This window comes from Falco punctatus, assembly GCF_963210335.1.
Source record: "Falco punctatus genome assembly, chromosome: 4".
Lineage (NCBI taxonomy): Eukaryota > Metazoa > Chordata > Aves > Falconiformes > Falconidae > Falco > Falco punctatus.
Genome location: NC_137583.1, coordinates 59,828,298 through 59,845,126, shown reverse-complemented (window position 1 = coordinate 59,845,126; position 16,829 = coordinate 59,828,298). Strand labels below are relative to the sequence as shown.

The 16,829-nt window shown below is 53.5% G+C and overlaps 1 protein-coding gene across 1 annotated transcript; it reads right to left on the bottom strand.

Moving 5' to 3' along the window:
* Positions 1–11,365: 11,365 nt before the first annotated feature.
* EN2 (engrailed homeobox 2) lies at positions 11,366–16,823 on the bottom strand. Its single transcript, XM_080386776.1, has 2 exons — positions 14,425–16,823; positions 11,366–12,666 (listed from the first exon to the last, which is right to left on the bottom strand). Exons 1-2 carry the CDS (start codon positions 14,966–14,968, stop codon positions 12,350–12,352), a joined length of 861 nt encoding a protein of 286 aa, XP_080242902.1. The 5' UTR covers positions 14,969–16,823; the 3' UTR covers positions 11,366–12,349.
* Between the last annotated feature and the right edge of the window lie 6 nt (positions 16,824–16,829).

Genomic DNA, 16,829 nt, shown 5'->3' with positions numbered 1-16,829 from the left:
TTTTCCAATTAATCATCCCGACTTCACATTATCCAGTTGGTGCACATCATGTATTGGCACAACCTGAGATACATTTTCTTTTTCCCCCATGGAGAATAAATGTCAAAAAGTGGTCTATTGTTTTCCAAATGTAGTTTTTCTTCCTCTTTTTAATTATATTTTTTAAATTCACAGAGGCGATAAACAAATACCAAGGAGACTGTACAACTTCAGTAGCTCTGTAGACACAATGATATTTTCACAAAGCATTTTATAATTACTGTAACAGAGGCATGTCTATCATGATCGGAGTGTATCAGCTCTCGTGAATACTAGAAATGTGGCTGGTAAGATGCAAGTAGGAGCTTTCCAAGTAATGGGGGTAATTTATGCACCCTTATTATGGAAACATTTTCGAGCCATTGTTCGATTTGGGTGTAGTTTGCTTATTTAAGCATAGAATGTCACTCTGTCATTTCACACTTCTCCACCATCCTCTCTGTTGATTACACTTTGTCTGAGACACACGAAACAATTAGTTATTGATAGAGTTTAAGGCTTATGCATGGGGGGGGGGGGGGGAAAGGCAAATTTACACATTAGGAATCATTGCTTTCTCAGCCAAAAAAAATGTTGCAAAAGCATATAAGAATATTCATCCTGGGAATATTCATCCTGGGAATCTAGTGAGTATTTAGAGCAAATGCGAGCAGAAGGACAGCCTCGTATCTCTGCTAGCAGTGTAAATACAGAGTATCAGCACTTGCTCCATGCCATGCGATGGAGTTTTGTTTGATGGGGACAAATGCTCAGCCTGGAGAAAAAGGGGACAGCTGAGCCAGTTGTGTTGAGGGTTTTTTCCCTACTTAGGATTGCACATAAGTTGCAAAGGCATTGCCAAACCAAAGACTGGGTAAGTCTCAAAGGGCATTAGCTGCGTTGCCAAGCCAAGAGGTGGCCCAGGCTGATGCCGATGTAGCAGCTCTGCAGGAAAGCGGTACCAGGCAGGATGAACCCCAAAGATGTAGGATACAAACCCCACTGCCTCCTCAGCCCTGTGGCCTCCCTCCATCCGCCTTGTGGTGCACTGGCCTTTTTGTCCCTTGCACAGCCACGGTAGCTGGTTTTCACCCTGGGGAGCTGGCATACAAGCGACACCATGGTAGTAATGACGACGACGTAAGTACCTGGCTTCCCATCTGCCAGCCCTGCAAACCTCCCAGGGATAGAAGACGCAAGCTCAAGCTTACCCTGTTTCTATTACCTGCCTGCGTTTTTAGGCTGCTCTAATTTGCCAGCATCGTGTCAAGTGGGTACCACAGAGCTCACAAAACTAGGGGTGCGCAGGTGAGCGCGCAGCATCTCTAGCAGATCCCTTCCTGGGATGGACTAGAGAGCAGTAACTCCTGGAGAGGTCAGAGGGTGTCTGGAGCATTGGTTGGGAGACAGAGACTAGGATGCAGCTCCTCTGCATTTGCAGTATCACCTTCCTTTTTCCCCAGGCAACACGATCAGATATAACTATAATTATAGGTATGTTGTCATCAGAGCTGTTTGTCAAGAGAGTTATGTGTTAACTATGACTTTCCTGGACCGCAGCAATTTCAGGCAAGCCTGAATCCCACTTGCAGTTAGCATCCTTACATGTGAGTGGTATTTTTAGCATTTATGATTACAAAAATCTCATGTTTGAGCAAGATCTGAGATAAGATTTTAAGACCCTATTTGTCTAATAGTCTCACTGGGATGTATTACCACATGCAAAACCGTGTGGGATGGGATTATAAAAAGTGGTCTTTTTGATCAGGTGTTCCGATTTCTGAATGCAGAGCCGTGAACCGAGGCACAGCTATCGCCAGGCAGATGATCATTGATATCACTATTTAATAAAGTGACAGTTGTCCTTCACATGGGACGAATCCTGCACCTCCTGACGTACGTACTGTAACTCCCTCAACTGGAGCGCTGCAAGAATAGACCCCTGAGGAGAAGTTAACGTCTGCAGGGACCTGAGTATCCCCTCCAAATCCCAAACTAGAGGGGACCCTGTGCGGGAAGGGTCCTCCTGGGTGTATGTACTAGTAGGTCAACTGCTTTGCCAGTTTATTGTCCCACGGGATGAGAGAGAATAATTGGGGCCACAATTAGCAACAGAAATACGTGTGCTTCTGAGGAAGGAAAGACATCACTGTGACGAATGCTTTAAAGTTCGATAGTCAACTCAAACTTGGGCTCAGCCCGCCCATTTGGGGTTCAGGGAAGAATTTACCCAGGGCAGGGTCAATTCTTACCCTACAGGCAAGAAGGGCAGGTCCGCTCCACTCAGACTTTCTTACTGATTCAGCAAGAGCTTAAATGCATCCCTTTGGTCACATGCAGATGTTTGCAGATGCTGGACTGCAGCATTTCAGTTAAAGATGCTAAGAATGGTCCTTAGAGGGGTTTTTTTTAGTCTTAAGAATTTGACGGTGCTGCAAACCCCTCATTTCTCAGCTCAGATGAGGAGAATAGAAATGCACTGATTGAATGCACCTCAAACCCAGAAAACAAAAGTTTGAAAAATCACTAGATTAAAAAATTCCAACAAAGCATTTTTTAGCCAAAATTGCGGCCTTTTTTCTGCCATCCCCAATACAATGAGTCCGGGCCTGAGGTCTTGATGCCTCATGTCATCAAGGGCACCACAGGCTGGCTCTCACAGTGATGTCAGGACTCGATTTTGGATCTGTTCACATTTACAGAGGGTCCCATCATGGCAGAATTTAAAGTAGATGTTGAATGACTACAATGATATTTTTTTTATAGTGCTGGAGAGGTGCAAAGGAGCTTGAGTTCATTTGGCATCTAGCGAGCACAAATGAGATTACACACAAATATCTCCCAATTTCCATGCCATAGAAAGAGGATAACAGTTCTTGTCTCCTTCACTGAATTCCTAATAAACTTTATTCATTAATACTTGTAAAATGATTTGAAAAGCACAGATGAAGAATGTAATATAAAATGCGAGGCGCTTTTAGCCTGCAGTCTTACAGTTCAAGTAAGTTACTCTGCATGTTTAATGGCTACTTATCCAAACAAGATAATTGATATTTTAAATCTCTCTTCAACGTTCTAAATATTAAAAATAACTTCGAACAAAGCCTGTCAGATCCCTGCGAGCAAAGAAAATGCTGTCGAATACCAAGGACTCATAAAGGAATTTAAAAATGTAAATCGATTTCTGAAAGTTCAGGCTACAGGGTTAGTCTGAAAGGAGGAGATGGGGGATTCTTACACTCAGTAAATAAATAATAGCTCTTGCTGTTTGTAGATTCGAGTCCTGGACTGTCATGGCATTTTACAGGCACTGAGAAACAGAGAATCACCAAAAGCTTTTGAAGTGGGTGGTTAATTTGTCTGATGTGACATGAAAGGTGCTGTCCGTGGCGCTCCTCGCCTCTTTGCTAATGCCACCGAAGCTGGCCTGATAGTAACATTGGAAGGAATTAGGAAAAGCTGGAACTGGAGAGAAATGAAACCAGGCAGGGGCTGCTGCCGAGTTTTCCCCACCACTAGGCAAGATGCTCCTCGGCTTTCCGAAGTTCAGTGAAACACAGCTTGGGCAAAGCAGCCCTCAGTCAGGCTGAGGTTCGCAGGCATAATTATAAGACCCCCAAAATTGGAGAAAGAGCAGAAAAAGTGATTAGGGGGGCACAGGGCAGCTCCAGGCCTATTGGGAATCACTCTGGCTATTGGAGCGTGATGCACTGGCACTCTGCTCCTCACCAATTGGTTTTGCATGTGCTTTTGGGAAGAGCTTTCCTCAGACTGGTCTAGTAGTAGGAAACCCCCTGGTTTTGGGAAGGAGAGTAAGAGAAAAGATGGTCTTTACAGCTGGGGTGGTACAATAATATCTTGGTTACACTGAGCAGGGAAGAAAGCCTTTCTGTGACACTAAATACAGTGAAGGATTTTACACCCAGCAGACTTTACATCAAGATTTGCACTGTGGCACTACTTTTTCCCCAGTTCTCACCAGTCTGGTTGAAACCTCTCCATTTTCACCCCTGTGAGGCTGCTGCAGCAAGCACTGCTGAGGACTTGGCTTGGCTGGTCCCTGCCCCGCTCCAAGCAGGCTGCAGCTCCCAAAACTGGGGGAGAGCAGGTCTTGCCCAGGGCCACATTCCTTTTGCAGATTATTCCCACTTTACATTGGAATTCTTGCAATCTCTGGCCTGAAATTTTTCAAAAGCGCTCAAAGGGGCTGCAAACATTTTGGGATGTTTGAAGGAGCTGCAAGTATTTGGGGATGCTCAGAAGGACTGTGAGCATTTTTAGATGCTAAGAGTGGCCACGACCATTTTGGGATGCTCAAGTCTAAGGGGTCCTTTTCTAAAAGAGGAGGTGCTCAGTCTTCCCGAGGATCAGGCACTTTTTTTGGGAACACAGCATCGCTTCAGGCAGTGGTGTCACTGGGGTTTTTTTGTTAGTTCATTTAAAGGAGCTTCTAGGTGAGCTGCAAGGAGGCTCAATTAGTAAATTTGCTTTTATGAATTATGAATAAACCAGGAGGTCTACCTCATTCAGAGCTAAAGTAAAAGTGGATCTCTACACTCTGACAAAGTTCAGCCACTGAGCTGCAGCATTAACTTGTATTCTAACAAGATTAAAATATATTTGTCCTGGGGATTAGCATACTTAAGTCCCCTTTTGCCTTTTTAGCAGTGGCAGTGCACTTTGATCTGTGTTGCGTGGCAAGAGCACGGCTTGGGCCCAGCCATCCGAGTGCCAAGTGTGAAATCGGCCTGATGTCATCCCCATTCTTCATCTTTTACATCTTTCACCAGTTTAATTATATTTCCGCCACAAAGCTCTGGAGCTTCATTGCATATTCAAGTTTGACTAGGAAGCATTTAAAAAAAAAAAAAGTATGGATGAAATAACCCTGTGGGGGGAAGGGGCAGGATGCTTTAAATCTTTACTGAGAAAAGGGCAGCAAGAGCCAACACTCGTTTTGGTGCTACCAGATTTTCTTACCTGGGTTAAAATCTAGTAAGGAGCATCTAAGTTTGCGGAGACGGAATGGAGACAGCTCCTGGCAGCTGGCAGCGGTGCCAGAGCTGGGGCTTACGACGACCCTTTGGGGTCCGCCACTTCAGGGGTCTACCCGGGCCGCCCCAGCTTTGTCTGGCGGAGCATCACCCCCGGCTCCCTGCGGTCCCCTCGGCAGGGCGAGTGGCATCCGCGCCGCCGGGTGAGGGCGCGCAGGGCAGGATGCTGCGGGAGGGACCGCGGGGGAGTGGCAGGGAGGGTGTCGCCGTCGGGGACAGCCCCGTGGGCGTGGGCGGGGGCTCCGGGCCGGAGGGGGCTGCGTCTGCCGGGGCGGCCCGGGGAGGGAGCGGGCACCGCGGCGGCGGCGGGGCTGCCCCGGGGAGGGGGGCGAGCCGGGGGGGGGGGGGGGGGGGGCCGAGCGGGGAGAGGAAACGAGCCACCTGCAGCTGTGACAGAGGCTTTGACCTTCACCCCGGCTCCGGCCACAGCCCCTTTCAGGGCGAGCTGGAGCGTCTGGGAGAGACCCCCGCCCTCTCCCCCCCCCGGCTCATCAAGTCACTGGCCGTTGGGCGTTACTTCCACATACAAGCTGGGCAGAATAGAAATGCAGATCAGCTGCTTTAGCATTTGAGAGCAGGTCAATGCTGGGAAATGCTCCTCTCAGACAGCCTCTTTTGTCTGTGATTTTCCAGTGTTTTCCACTTTCTAGATATGAGCAGAGACAGGTAATACGACAAAAGGCGAGATAAATGTACGTTCCCATTTGCTGTTTAAGGGAGAAGGGAGGTGGGAGGGAGGAGAGGGACCTGATGTGAGTTTGAGATACTCCAAATTAATGAGAATTTTATTTGGAATCATTACTCCCGTTCCGAATGCGAAGTTACAATGCATTGCTTTTTAAATTGAATTGATATAATTATAAAATTATCTCCACATAATTAACTCAAGGATTACGTTTGATTCTATTTAGCATGTAATCAAAGCCTATTATGTTTTAGCTATAGGAACACCAATTAATTTAAAAGGGTTACTTAGACCCGTTTGGAAAGGGGGGGAAACAGCTTATCATGGCATTATTGCCGTTATATTGCACACCAAAAAAAAAACCCCAAACCCACCAAAAAATAACCGAAAAACTGGTGAAACTCTAAGAAACAGGGGTTACCGTCGATGATGCGGTGCTGGGAAGTTCTGTGCTCCCAACCCCGCTGCTCCCTGGCTGCGGGGAGGCAGCTGGCCCCGCTCCTGGAGGGAGGAAGCTCCGCTGGCCTCGCGCATGGGGACTTGCGGGGTGCAGGGTCACCCACCCCTGCCCCGCACCCATCCGGGAGGGTTCGGTTCCTTCCCCTTTCCCAACACCCGCCGCATCCTATTTACCCACGGGATGCAAATGCGGCCGGGCTTGGGGGATGCTGCCCCGGCTGAGGGGCACGGCCGGGCATCCCCTCCCCAGCTACCAGCCCTGAGGGGACACTGGGTGGGCACAGGGGACAGCCAGAGAGGTGCCGGGGGAGGGGGGCGCGGGGAGCCGGCGTCAGCCCTATGCAAACCCAGCGAGTCGGAAGAAATTTGGCCCCGGGGCCTTGGGAGGGTGAAGGAGAGAGGAGGCGGCCCGGGACCCCCGGGGAAGGGAGAGGGTCCCACCGAGCCGGGGCCGCCGAGGAGCTGGGGGTCCTGCCGGGGCCGGGCAGGGGGACCCGGCCCCCTCCCCCGGCGACACCCCCGCGACGTGCGAGGAGGCTTCGAAAAAAGCATCTCCTTGAGGAGGAGAAACTGTCTTTTTTCCCTCTTTGCCCGAGAAATACAGGGCGGGTGCAACCGGCCGCAGCCCCCCCCGTCCCCGGCCTGAGCCGGGCGGCCCTTCCCGGCTCCCCCTAAGGCAGCAGGGCACAGGGGGGCTGCCGGGGACACGGCCCCTCCCCCCCGGCGAGGGCTGAGCTCCCCGCGGCCGGGGAAGCCCCGGGGACACGCGGGGAGTGGGGCTGCCCCCCCCGCTCGCTCGGTTCCCACGCACGGCCCTGCAGCACAGGCGGATCATCCCGACGCCGGTGTGCCTGTGTGGCTTTTTTTCTTTCTTCATTTTTTTTTTTTTTTAGACGTTAAAATGTGTCAAACGCCAAATTTAAATTTCTTTCCAGGTCGAGGAGACGGTGGGGCGGGAGGAAATGCGGGCGGTGGGTGCGGGCGGGCGGGGGCTGGCAGCGGGCAGGGGGCTGCCGGCGGCTCCGGCCGTGGGTGTCGGTGGAGCTGCCGGCTCCGGCGGCTCCTCCTGAGCTCGTTCAGGCCGTTTATTTCCGAGGCTGGGCTTTGGCCAGCAGCCTTGCTTGAGCTTGCCAGGGGTCCCAAATAGGCGGCAGAGCACGTTGAGGATGGGCTGGGGCTGGTTTTAGCTGTAAGACTGGTCTCGGGGGCGGGGGGGCGGGGGGTCAGGGCACGGATCCCCCACTCCCCAGTGCTGCAAAGCCCAGCTCCTCTGCCAGGCGCCGTCCCGACTTTCTGCAAAGAAAACCGGGACTGCCTTCAGCTCCCCAAACGCGCCTGGGTGCGTTCCTGCCGGAGCCACCGGTGCCACGGAGCATCCCCGGGCTGCCACAGCGACGCCCCTTCCCCCTGCACCACCCTGCCAGCCCCGGCTGCTGCTCCTGGGCTCGTCCCGGCTCCATCCCCGCGGGAAGCGGGCACAAATCCTGCCCCAGCACCCAGCTACAGCCCCCGCCCGGGGCTGCCGGCTCCGACTTGGCTGGTTTGCTGGTTTTTTAAGGCAACGCGAATTTGTTTATAAAATTGACTCGTGGCCCTTTGAAACAAATTGTTATTAACCTTCCCCTTCTGAGCGTTTCATAATCACAGATGTTAGTTTAGAGATGATATCCAAACATCCCAGGGGTACTTTTGATAGCTGCATGGGCGGGGATTGAATGTGGAGGTCGGATATTAAATCAGCGGGATACAGAATTACTTTTTTTCCACAAACCCGAGCTAGCTAAATAGTTTTCCCCTCTAACTCTGATATGCATTTCACAATAAATGGCGCGGGCATTTGCATATATAGTGTCAGGGTATGGGTTTGTATATCACATGTGCGATATACTGCATTAATAGACAGTGGAGCGGAGGAACACCTTCCCTAAACCTCAGTGCTCAGATGCTTATTGAACAGAGTTACGGGAAAAATACGCTTAATTAATTACACGGAGAGGCTGGTTGGCGCCGGGGAAGTGCATATGCATTTTTGCTCGGCCCTGAAATACTTCCCTGAGTTGGTTGGTTGGTTTGCTGCTGGGTTGGGTTTTTTTTTGGTGTTGTGTTGTTGTTTTTTTATGGGACTGCTGCTTTGGCTGGAGGGGAAGGAGCCTGACCGGCTATCAGAGCTCTGCCTGCCAGGAAAAAATGTTGCCAGGCGGTGGGTGACTCCAGGGCCGGCCCAGCCTCTGCCCCTACCCCTGCAGCCCGGTTTTGGGGGGAGGCTTTGGTTTGGCTTCGGGGCTTGTGTGGTAGAGGGCTGTAGGTTTGCTTTAAAAAAAAACAAAAAACCAACAACAAAAACCCCAAACAACAACAACAACAACAACAAACCAACCAAAAAACCAAACAAACCAAAACCAAAGGCTGCTTCAGCAAGGTGGTGGTGCTTTGCTAAAATTGCAAGAGGCGCTTATGCGGCAGCTCTTTCTGTTAAATTAATTTGAAATTTTAAATTAACGAGGGCTAATTTAGTTGTGCTGTCCTTCCCCGAGCCAGCGGGGAGCCGCTGCCCGGGCGTGGGAGCGCTGGCTGGGCGGTGCACGGGAGCCAGCAGCAGCTCAGAAGATGGAGAAAGGAGCAGCAAAGCCAGTGTCTGCGAACATGCACCTCTGCCCAGGGGAGCCTTCACCCAAAAATATCGCAGGCAGGTGAGGAGTGCAGCCCATGGGAGCCATCCGCTGCTCCCAACTGAAGCGCCGCTCACCAATTGCAAATATTTTGTATTCTGGTCTAAATAAAATCCAGGCAGAAGCCAGGTATTTTCTGTCCTTGCTCCAGAGACTGAACTAACTTAGAGAAGTTTTCCTACTTTTTTTTACCGTAAAACTAAATACATATTCCTGCTAGTGTCACACATCTGGTTTCTGTTCCCAGCGCTTCTTTCAGGCCGGGAAAGGACAGGTGGAAACTTTGGTCCTGCTTGCACACTTAGGAGCAGGGCCAAAATTTCGCCCGGTGTAGGCTTAGTGACTTCTTAAAAAAAAAAAATCTCAGTGGGACTCACCCGCGGGTGTGTAACACACCCACGGTGCCGTTCTGTCCCATCGGACATCCCAATCTATTTTCTAATCCAAATACTAAACTCCTCTTTAGTGCCCACCGCCACCGTTTTTCTCCCTGGGGATTATAAATCACCTGCTTCCATTAGTGAAGGTGACAAATAAAAATAAATGAAAAAATTCTCCACAAAGACACGTAAAGCAGAAAGGCTGGCGAGATAAAGCCTGGTGTGAGAAATGGTCCCCGCAGCATCCCCCGCCGCTCCCTGCCACCGCGCTCAGCCCCGGCGGGCAGGTGAAGCCCTTGGTGCACCATCCCAGCGGCATCTCTGCTCCTGGAGAATTTTACCGCTTGCAGAATATATACCAAAGCAGCAGCTTTAAAAAGAAAAAAAAAAAAAAGAAAGAAAGAAAGAAAAAGAAAAAAAATTAATACACACAGCCACTCCTCGGTTTTATCTGTGAGTGCGCCTGCAACAGGAGCCGGCCCTGAGGGGGAGGCTCTGCCCCTTCCTCCCGCTCCTCCTGCCTGCGGAAAATGGGCTGAACTATTTTGGAGCTCTTGTGCCCTTTGTTGCAACAAGGCGTGTGATCGTTTTATTTTTGTCCAGCCCGTCCTAAAATTGTGGCACTATCGTTTCCCGGGGCTGCCAAGCGTTTTAACAGGGTGCTTGGTTTCGAAGCGTGGCAGCGGGCAGTGTCCCCATCACCTCTCTTCCCGAGCTCCAGCTTTACGTGTTTATCTAGCAGAGGTTTTCCAAACGCAGCCTGCCACAGCATCGCACCACCGGGTATTTAAAGTCTTGAAAAGGTGAAACCTGTTGACAGTACGTGAGATTAAAGAGATTTTTTTTTTCTTCCCCGTTTGCAGATCTTTTTTAACGCGACGAGCGCCCCAGAGCTGGCTCAGTTACGGCTGGCGGTTGCCCTCTCATTCAGCTAGAAATCAATCCCCTAAAGTTTCTTCATTAAGTCAGAAGGCGGATGAAATGCCTGGCTGCAAAATCACCTCTCTCATCAATCGCCACGGAATTCACCCCCATGTAAATAGCTGAAAATACAAAATACTGCTAACTCCAGCTCAAATGCTCAGAAGTGCAATCTAAAGACTATATAAACATACAGGGGTATATAATCCCGAATGGCACCGCTCCACTGCAACGTCTGAGTGACACGGTTTGTATTTCGTAATAAAGTGGGTTGGTTTTGGTTTGGGGCTTGTGGTCTTTATTATTATTATTATTGTTGTTGTTGTTGTTATTTAATGCAATCCTAGAGAATTGAAACACACAAAATGCAGAGAGAATGTTCACAATGTCTGAGAGTGCAGTCGTAAATAGAAACATCCATATTTCATCCGATTATAAATATTTGATACTGCAATTGTGAAATGCACATGTTTTATAAACTGGAGAGAAGAAAAAAAGAAAAAATCATTTGCTTTCTTGCTAAAAGGCAATGTCATCCAATCCTGGCTCCTAAGCAGCTGATGGCGATTCACAGAATGTAAAATTAGTTTTTATTTAATAGTTGGATTCTTTCCTTTTTCTTTTTCTTTTTTTTTTTTTTTTAAGTTTATACTACCATGCACAACGTGTGAGTATTGCAGCCGTAAAATAAAGAGGTTTTTAAGGCAAAGCGAGAAGTTTTGCCCCCACAAACAGCGTCGCAGGAGAGCCCGTCCCTGAGCAGCCGCCCACGCGCACCCAGGCCCACGCGGGACGGACACACACACAGTGTACCGCGGGGAGGGGGACACCATGCTCCGGGAGAAACGGGTTAAACCAGCACAGAGCCTTGGAACCTGGGAAAACACCGATCACAAGGAGGTGTCTGCGTGGGGAGGGGGGGCGTGGGGAGAAGCACCCACCCCCCCGGTGCCACGAAGCGTCGCGCTAGCGGGGACCGCACCGTGGGGTGGGGTTGAGGACGAAGAGCAAGAGGAAACTAAAAATGTTACTTTAGTTTTGGGAAAGGGGAGGGGGGTGTGTGTTTAAAACGCTCCCAAATGCTTCGGGGAGGTGATGCCTGCCGTTGGGGAGCCGGGTCCCATCCGGCGGCTGCCCCCCGTGGAGGGGGAGCGGGGCCGGTAGGGATGCAGTGGGCGGGGGGGGAGGGGGCGGCGCAGGATGGAGCCGCATCCCGCAACGGCTACCGCTTTTCCGAGATGGGGATCCCAAAGTTTTCCTAACAAGTTGGAGGAGGAGGGGTGGAGGGAAGCTAACCCCATCCCTGCATCCCGCATCCACGCCTGCATCCCGCATCCAGGCCCGCCCGTGGGTCTCGCTGGGGGTGATGAGGGGGTAGGGGCGCAGGAAGCGACCCCGGGCATCTTTCAGGACGGTGCTTAGAGATTTCCTTCTGTATCGTTTACTTACGTTTTTTTTTTTCCTGTTCAAATTAAATTCTCAACGTATATCCCCAAAGCCAGCCACACACACACACATCCCCCAAAAAACAAGGAGAGAAAAAAAAAAAAAAAAGAAAGAAAGAAAAAAAAAAGAAAAGGAAAAGGGGAGGGGTGGGGGAAAAAAAGGTAAAACTCATAGAACAAATAGGAGAACTATTTATTCGGTTCACAGTTGTGTGAAATGCAGCAATAAAAATCTTTGGACTTCAGCAAAAGTTGTTTTTAATATTTTTTTTTTGAATTTCAAAAAACAGCGTCCAATGTCCATTAAAACAGCGCTTAAGTCTATAAAAATGTAACTTAAGCATTAAAAAAAATCATAAAGATAGCGTCTAAAATCTCCATACAACCGAAAAAAAAAACCAACCAACCAACCAGCCCAAATCCCCGAAACCAAAACCAAACAAAAAAAAAAAATCAAAAAAATATTTTATAATCAGATATCTTGGATTTTTACACCACCTTACCTGTAAATTATATATACATAGAATATTGCAGAATTATATCTAATACACAATATTTTCACTATTAATGCTGGTATAATCTTTATACACTGGCCCTTGCGTTTCTTTTTATTTTTTTTTAATTAAATTATTGCATTGTATAAACTTTGACTGCAAACGGCCCCCCCTCCCCTGCCTCCCCCCTCCCTTCCTCGCCCCCCCCCCCCCTCCCCCCTTGGCTATTCACTGTCCGACTTGCCGTCTTTCGCCGTGGTGGAGTGGTTGTAGAGCCCCTGGGCCATGAGGTGTACTGCCAGGGAGTTCTTGCTGCCCGTCGCCTTCTTGATTTTGGCTCGTTTATTCTGGAACCAAATTTTAATCTGGGACTCGTTAAGCCCGAGCTCTTGGGCCAGGCTCTGCCGCCGCTGCTCCGTCAGGTACCGGTTCGTCTGGAACTCGGCCTTGAGTCTCTGCAGCTGCTCGGCGGTGAAGGCGGTGCGCGGGCGCTTGTCCTCCTTGTTGGGGTTCTTCTTCTTTGGTTTGCGGGAGCGGGGACCTACGGCCGGGAGAGAGGAGAAGCACCGACACCGCCACGCTCCGCTGCGGGCGGCCCCGCGCCAGGCGCGGTCCCGCGGAGGGAGGGTGGTCCTGCGCTCCGAGCCCCCCCCCCCCCCCCCCCCCAACCGCCCCAAGGAAAACCAGCCCCGCTTTGTGCCGGGCGGGCGGCGGAGCGACAGCCGCAGCCCCCGCGGCCGCTCCGCGCTGCCTCCGCACCCCTCGCACCCCCGCCACCAGCGCCTGCACCGCCCTTGGCATCCCGGGGATGCCCGGCCAGCAAAGCCTGAGCCGCAGGCAGCGGCTCGGAGCTACGTTGCATTCCCTGAGCGGTTTTTTTTTTTCAAGGAAACCTCTTTTTTTTTTTTTTTTTTTTTTTTTTAAGAAACCTCTCTACTTTTCTTCTTCTTCATTTCTTTCTTTCTTTTTTTTTTTTGGTGGGTCGCGATAAAGAAAAAAAAAAAAAAAAAAGGAAATCAGCCGCCTGTTTACATTGCGAGGAGAAATCCGCCGCTTTGCTGCAGTGCCCATATGGCGCTGCACGGCCCGATCCGAATCGCCGGGATTATTCTCGGGAATATTATTCTCGGCAGCACAAGGAGCCTTTTCTGCCCGGGCCGAGCCATTGTGAGGATGTATGTTAATTAAATATTAACAAAGGAGAGCACTGGAGAACAATGGAGTAAATTCCAATTCAACCCTGAATATTACCTCTGAGTAAGAGTTTGTTTTCAGACATTACGAACTAATTTTCAACTCCTTTTACAATCCCTCCTTCAGCTGGCCGGCTCTCCGGGTGAAAATCCTAGCTCGCTGCTTTTGTAAGAGAAAAACCCATTTTTTTTTTTTTTTTTTCCCTGGGAGCAGATCTCCTGCGTGGTGCTTTCCATGTCTTCCCCCCAATGGTTTCTACTTCTTTTTAACGAGGGTTTTACCAATCTACCCTGCTCTCCCCGCGGTAGCAGAAGGACATTTTACACCTCCGGCTTTTCTTTTTTTATTTTTTTTGTCAGTGTTTTTATGGGTAATTTCAGGAGGTTCTGCCCAAGCCCTTGCCAAGAGACGGACCCTGCCAAAGAAGTTCCCCGGCCCCTGGAAATGTCCCCCGGCCCCTACAGAGCTGACCCGCAGCACATGGGGGGGGGGGGGGGAATTAAAAGAAAGAAACGAAACGGTGGCCGCTCCGAGGCCTCTTTTAGGGAAATAAACGATCGCGGATTGTTTTTGGCTGAAAGAAAACCCAAGGCAAGGCAAGGCGAGGCCTGTGGAAACCCACCCTCCCCTTCCCAAAACACAGCGCGGGGCTGTTTTCCCGGCGGGGAGGAAGAAGGGCAGCTCGCCGGGAGGCTGAGCGAGGAGCCCGGAGCCGGATTTCCCCCCTCTCTCTTTGATAAAACCCGGCAGTTGGTGGGAAATGCCCCGAGCCGGGCGGCCCCAGCTCCTCGGCGGCGGCGGGGAGGGAGAGACCCCCCGCTCCCCCCTCGTCCCTCCGGCTCCGCGCATCCCCGGACACCCCTTCATCTCCCCGCATTTTCGGGCGATTTTAACCACCACCACCACACATACACGCCCATCCCGAAAAAAAAAAAAAAAAAAAAAAAAAGAGAAAGAAAGAAAACCAGAAGAAGGAGCGGGAAAGGAGGAGCGGGGTGTTTCCCCTGCCGCCCTGCCAGCCCCGCGGCGGGCGGAGGCGAGCCGGGGAGCCCGGGGCGGGGGCGCGGCGGCGGGGAGCGGGGCGGCCCGGCAGGGCAGCGCTTACCTGAGGAGGGCCGGTCCGAGTACCGGGTGCAGTAAACCCAGGCGGGCCAGAGCATGGGCTGGTTCCCGGCGTTGGAGCTGGCCTGGGAGCTATCCGAGTCCGAGCTCACCGACAGGTCTCCGCCGCTCAGCCCCCGCGCTTTCAGGGCCGCCTCCAGCGCCGCGGGGTCCCCCCCCTTCTTGGCGGCGCCGTGCAGGGCCAGCCCGGCGGGGCCGCCCTCCCCCCGGCCCGGCGAGCCCGCCCCGCCGCCGGGTAGCGGAGCCCCGGGGGTCGGCGCCGCGGCGGGGCTGCGGCGGCTCTCTGCTCCGGGCCGCCGGGGCTCGCCGCCGGGGCCGCCCGCCTCCTTCCTCCGCCCGAACTCGGGCCGCAGGATGTTGTCGATGAAGAAGTTGGTGATGCGGTGCGGGTGCGGGTGGGGGTGCGGCGGGTCACCGGGAGGAAGCAGCAGCCCCCGCCGCCCGCCGCCGCCGCCGGGCTCTGCGTCGCCGCCGGACTCCTGCGGCTCGGCCGCCTCCTCCCGGGGGCTCCGGCCGCCCTCCTCCATGCTGCGCGGCCGGCCCCGCCGACGGCTCCGCTGCCCGCCCCGCTGCCGGTCGGGCGGCTGCCTAGCGCTTTTTGTTGTTGCTGTTGCAGTCGGTTGTCCTTTATTTTAATTTTTTTAATATATATATTTTATATATATATATATATTTATATACACGCACGTACAGGTGTCTATTTGCTTTCGTTTCTCCTGGCCGCGCCCGGCGTTCAAAATCCAGAGTTTGAAAAAAAAAATAATTAATAGCAATTAAAAAAAAATAAAGAAAGAAAACCAGGGAGACCCCAAAGCCAGCAGCCGAGCCTCCACGAGTTCCAACTTTGCCAAAAATAAAAATACACGGGCTCCGGTCCTCCCGCCGCCGCTCGCCGCCTCCTGCCGCCGCTCAGCCGCTCGGTCCCGCGGCGCGCTGCCGCCTTCTTCCCCGGCCGCCGCCGCCGCCGCCCCTCATCCGCAGCCCCCGCGGAGAAAAAAATCGGTAATAATAATAATAATGCTAAAAATAAGAATTAGGGGTGGACGGGGGGAGGTTAAGAAAAAAAAAGCCCGGCAGCCGTGGCCGGGGCGGGGGTGGAGGCGGGCTTTCAGAAGCCGGTGTCCCGCGGAGGGCAGGGCGGTGAGGGGCTCCCCGCGGGGCTCCGGCCGGCAGCGCCTCGCCCCGCGCCGCCCCGCGCCGCCCCGCGCCCGCACATGCGGGGGCCGCTGCGGGTGGGGGGCGTCCCGCCCTGCCGCCCGCCCTGCGCCGCGCCGCGCTGCGCTGCGCTAAGCCCCGGCGGCCGCCGCCACCGCCGCGCCCGGACACTTCCACTCCGGATTGTTGTCCTTTAGGTTTTAACGGGGCCCCCGCCGGTGACGTCGCCGGCCCGGGCACTTCGACACGTGCCTCGGGCCAATGATAAAGCGGGCATGCGCACACGTGGTGCGGGGAGCTCCGGTAAGTGACAGCACCCACGCCCCTCCCCCCCAGCCGGGCCCGGCCGCCGCGGGGGTACGCGTGGGGGAAGTGGAGGGGGGGGTGCCCCGCCGCGGGGCGCGCACCGCCCCCCCCCCGGTCCTGTGTGTCCCCCCCCGAGCTGCATTCTTGGGGTTTTTAATTGCCCCGCTGTTTGCCGCGGGGGGTGGGGGGGCGGCATCCCACAATTCCTTGCAGAAATGCATAAATAATATTAAGCGAGCGGCGGTGATACAAAGGGGGTGCGGGGGGAGGTGTGCGGAACGGGACCCGGCCCGGTGCCTGGGGCTGCCCGGGGGGGCGCGGCGCGTCCCCTCCCCGCGGCGCCGCTCGGCCTCCGCGGCGGCGGTAATTGACTCGTCCTTCCCGCAACCGGACAGCAGCCTTTGATCTCCCCTGCCTGCTCCCGAAACGGCCGCGCGGCGCCCTGCTGCCCCCCCCAACCGCCTGCCCACCACCCCCGCACCCCCAGAACATGCCCGCTTCTTGGGGACGGGGCACCCGCCGCCGCTGCTTTGCCTTTTGTCTTTAGGGAGAAATCCCTCGGAACAAAACTAGGGAGGGAAGTGCGGCCGGATGGCCGAGGAGGTGCGGGGCTGAGCCGGTTGGGGGCTGCGGATCCTCCGCAGGGCGCGCAGGAGCGGGGCGAAGAGGCGGGCGCGGGGTCCTTCCCCAGCAGCCGAGCCGTTATCCCTGCCCCGGGCCCGCCGGGTGTCGCCGCCCCGACGGGGCGCACGGCGAGGGGCTGGGCGGCCCCGCGGGGGGCCGAGCAGGGCGGGCGGGGGAGGCTCGGCTCCAGTGGCCGCCGCACCCCGACCCCCGGCTTTCCCCTCTAAGTGACAGTTTTATTTGGAGGAAGTTTCCCTGCGGGTGACACGGATCACTCCCCGCCTTGAAGGGAGAGGGACAGAG

Coding starts and splice junctions, on each gene's coding strand:
- EN2 (XM_080386776.1), bottom strand. CDS start 14,968: ATGGAGGAGGGCGGCCGGAGCCCCCGGGAGGAGGCGGCCGAGCCGCAG. Junction 12,667..14,424: donor CTCGGACCGGCCCTCCTCAG/GTAAGCGCTGCC, acceptor TCCCGGCCGTAG/GTCCCCGCTCCCGCAAACCA.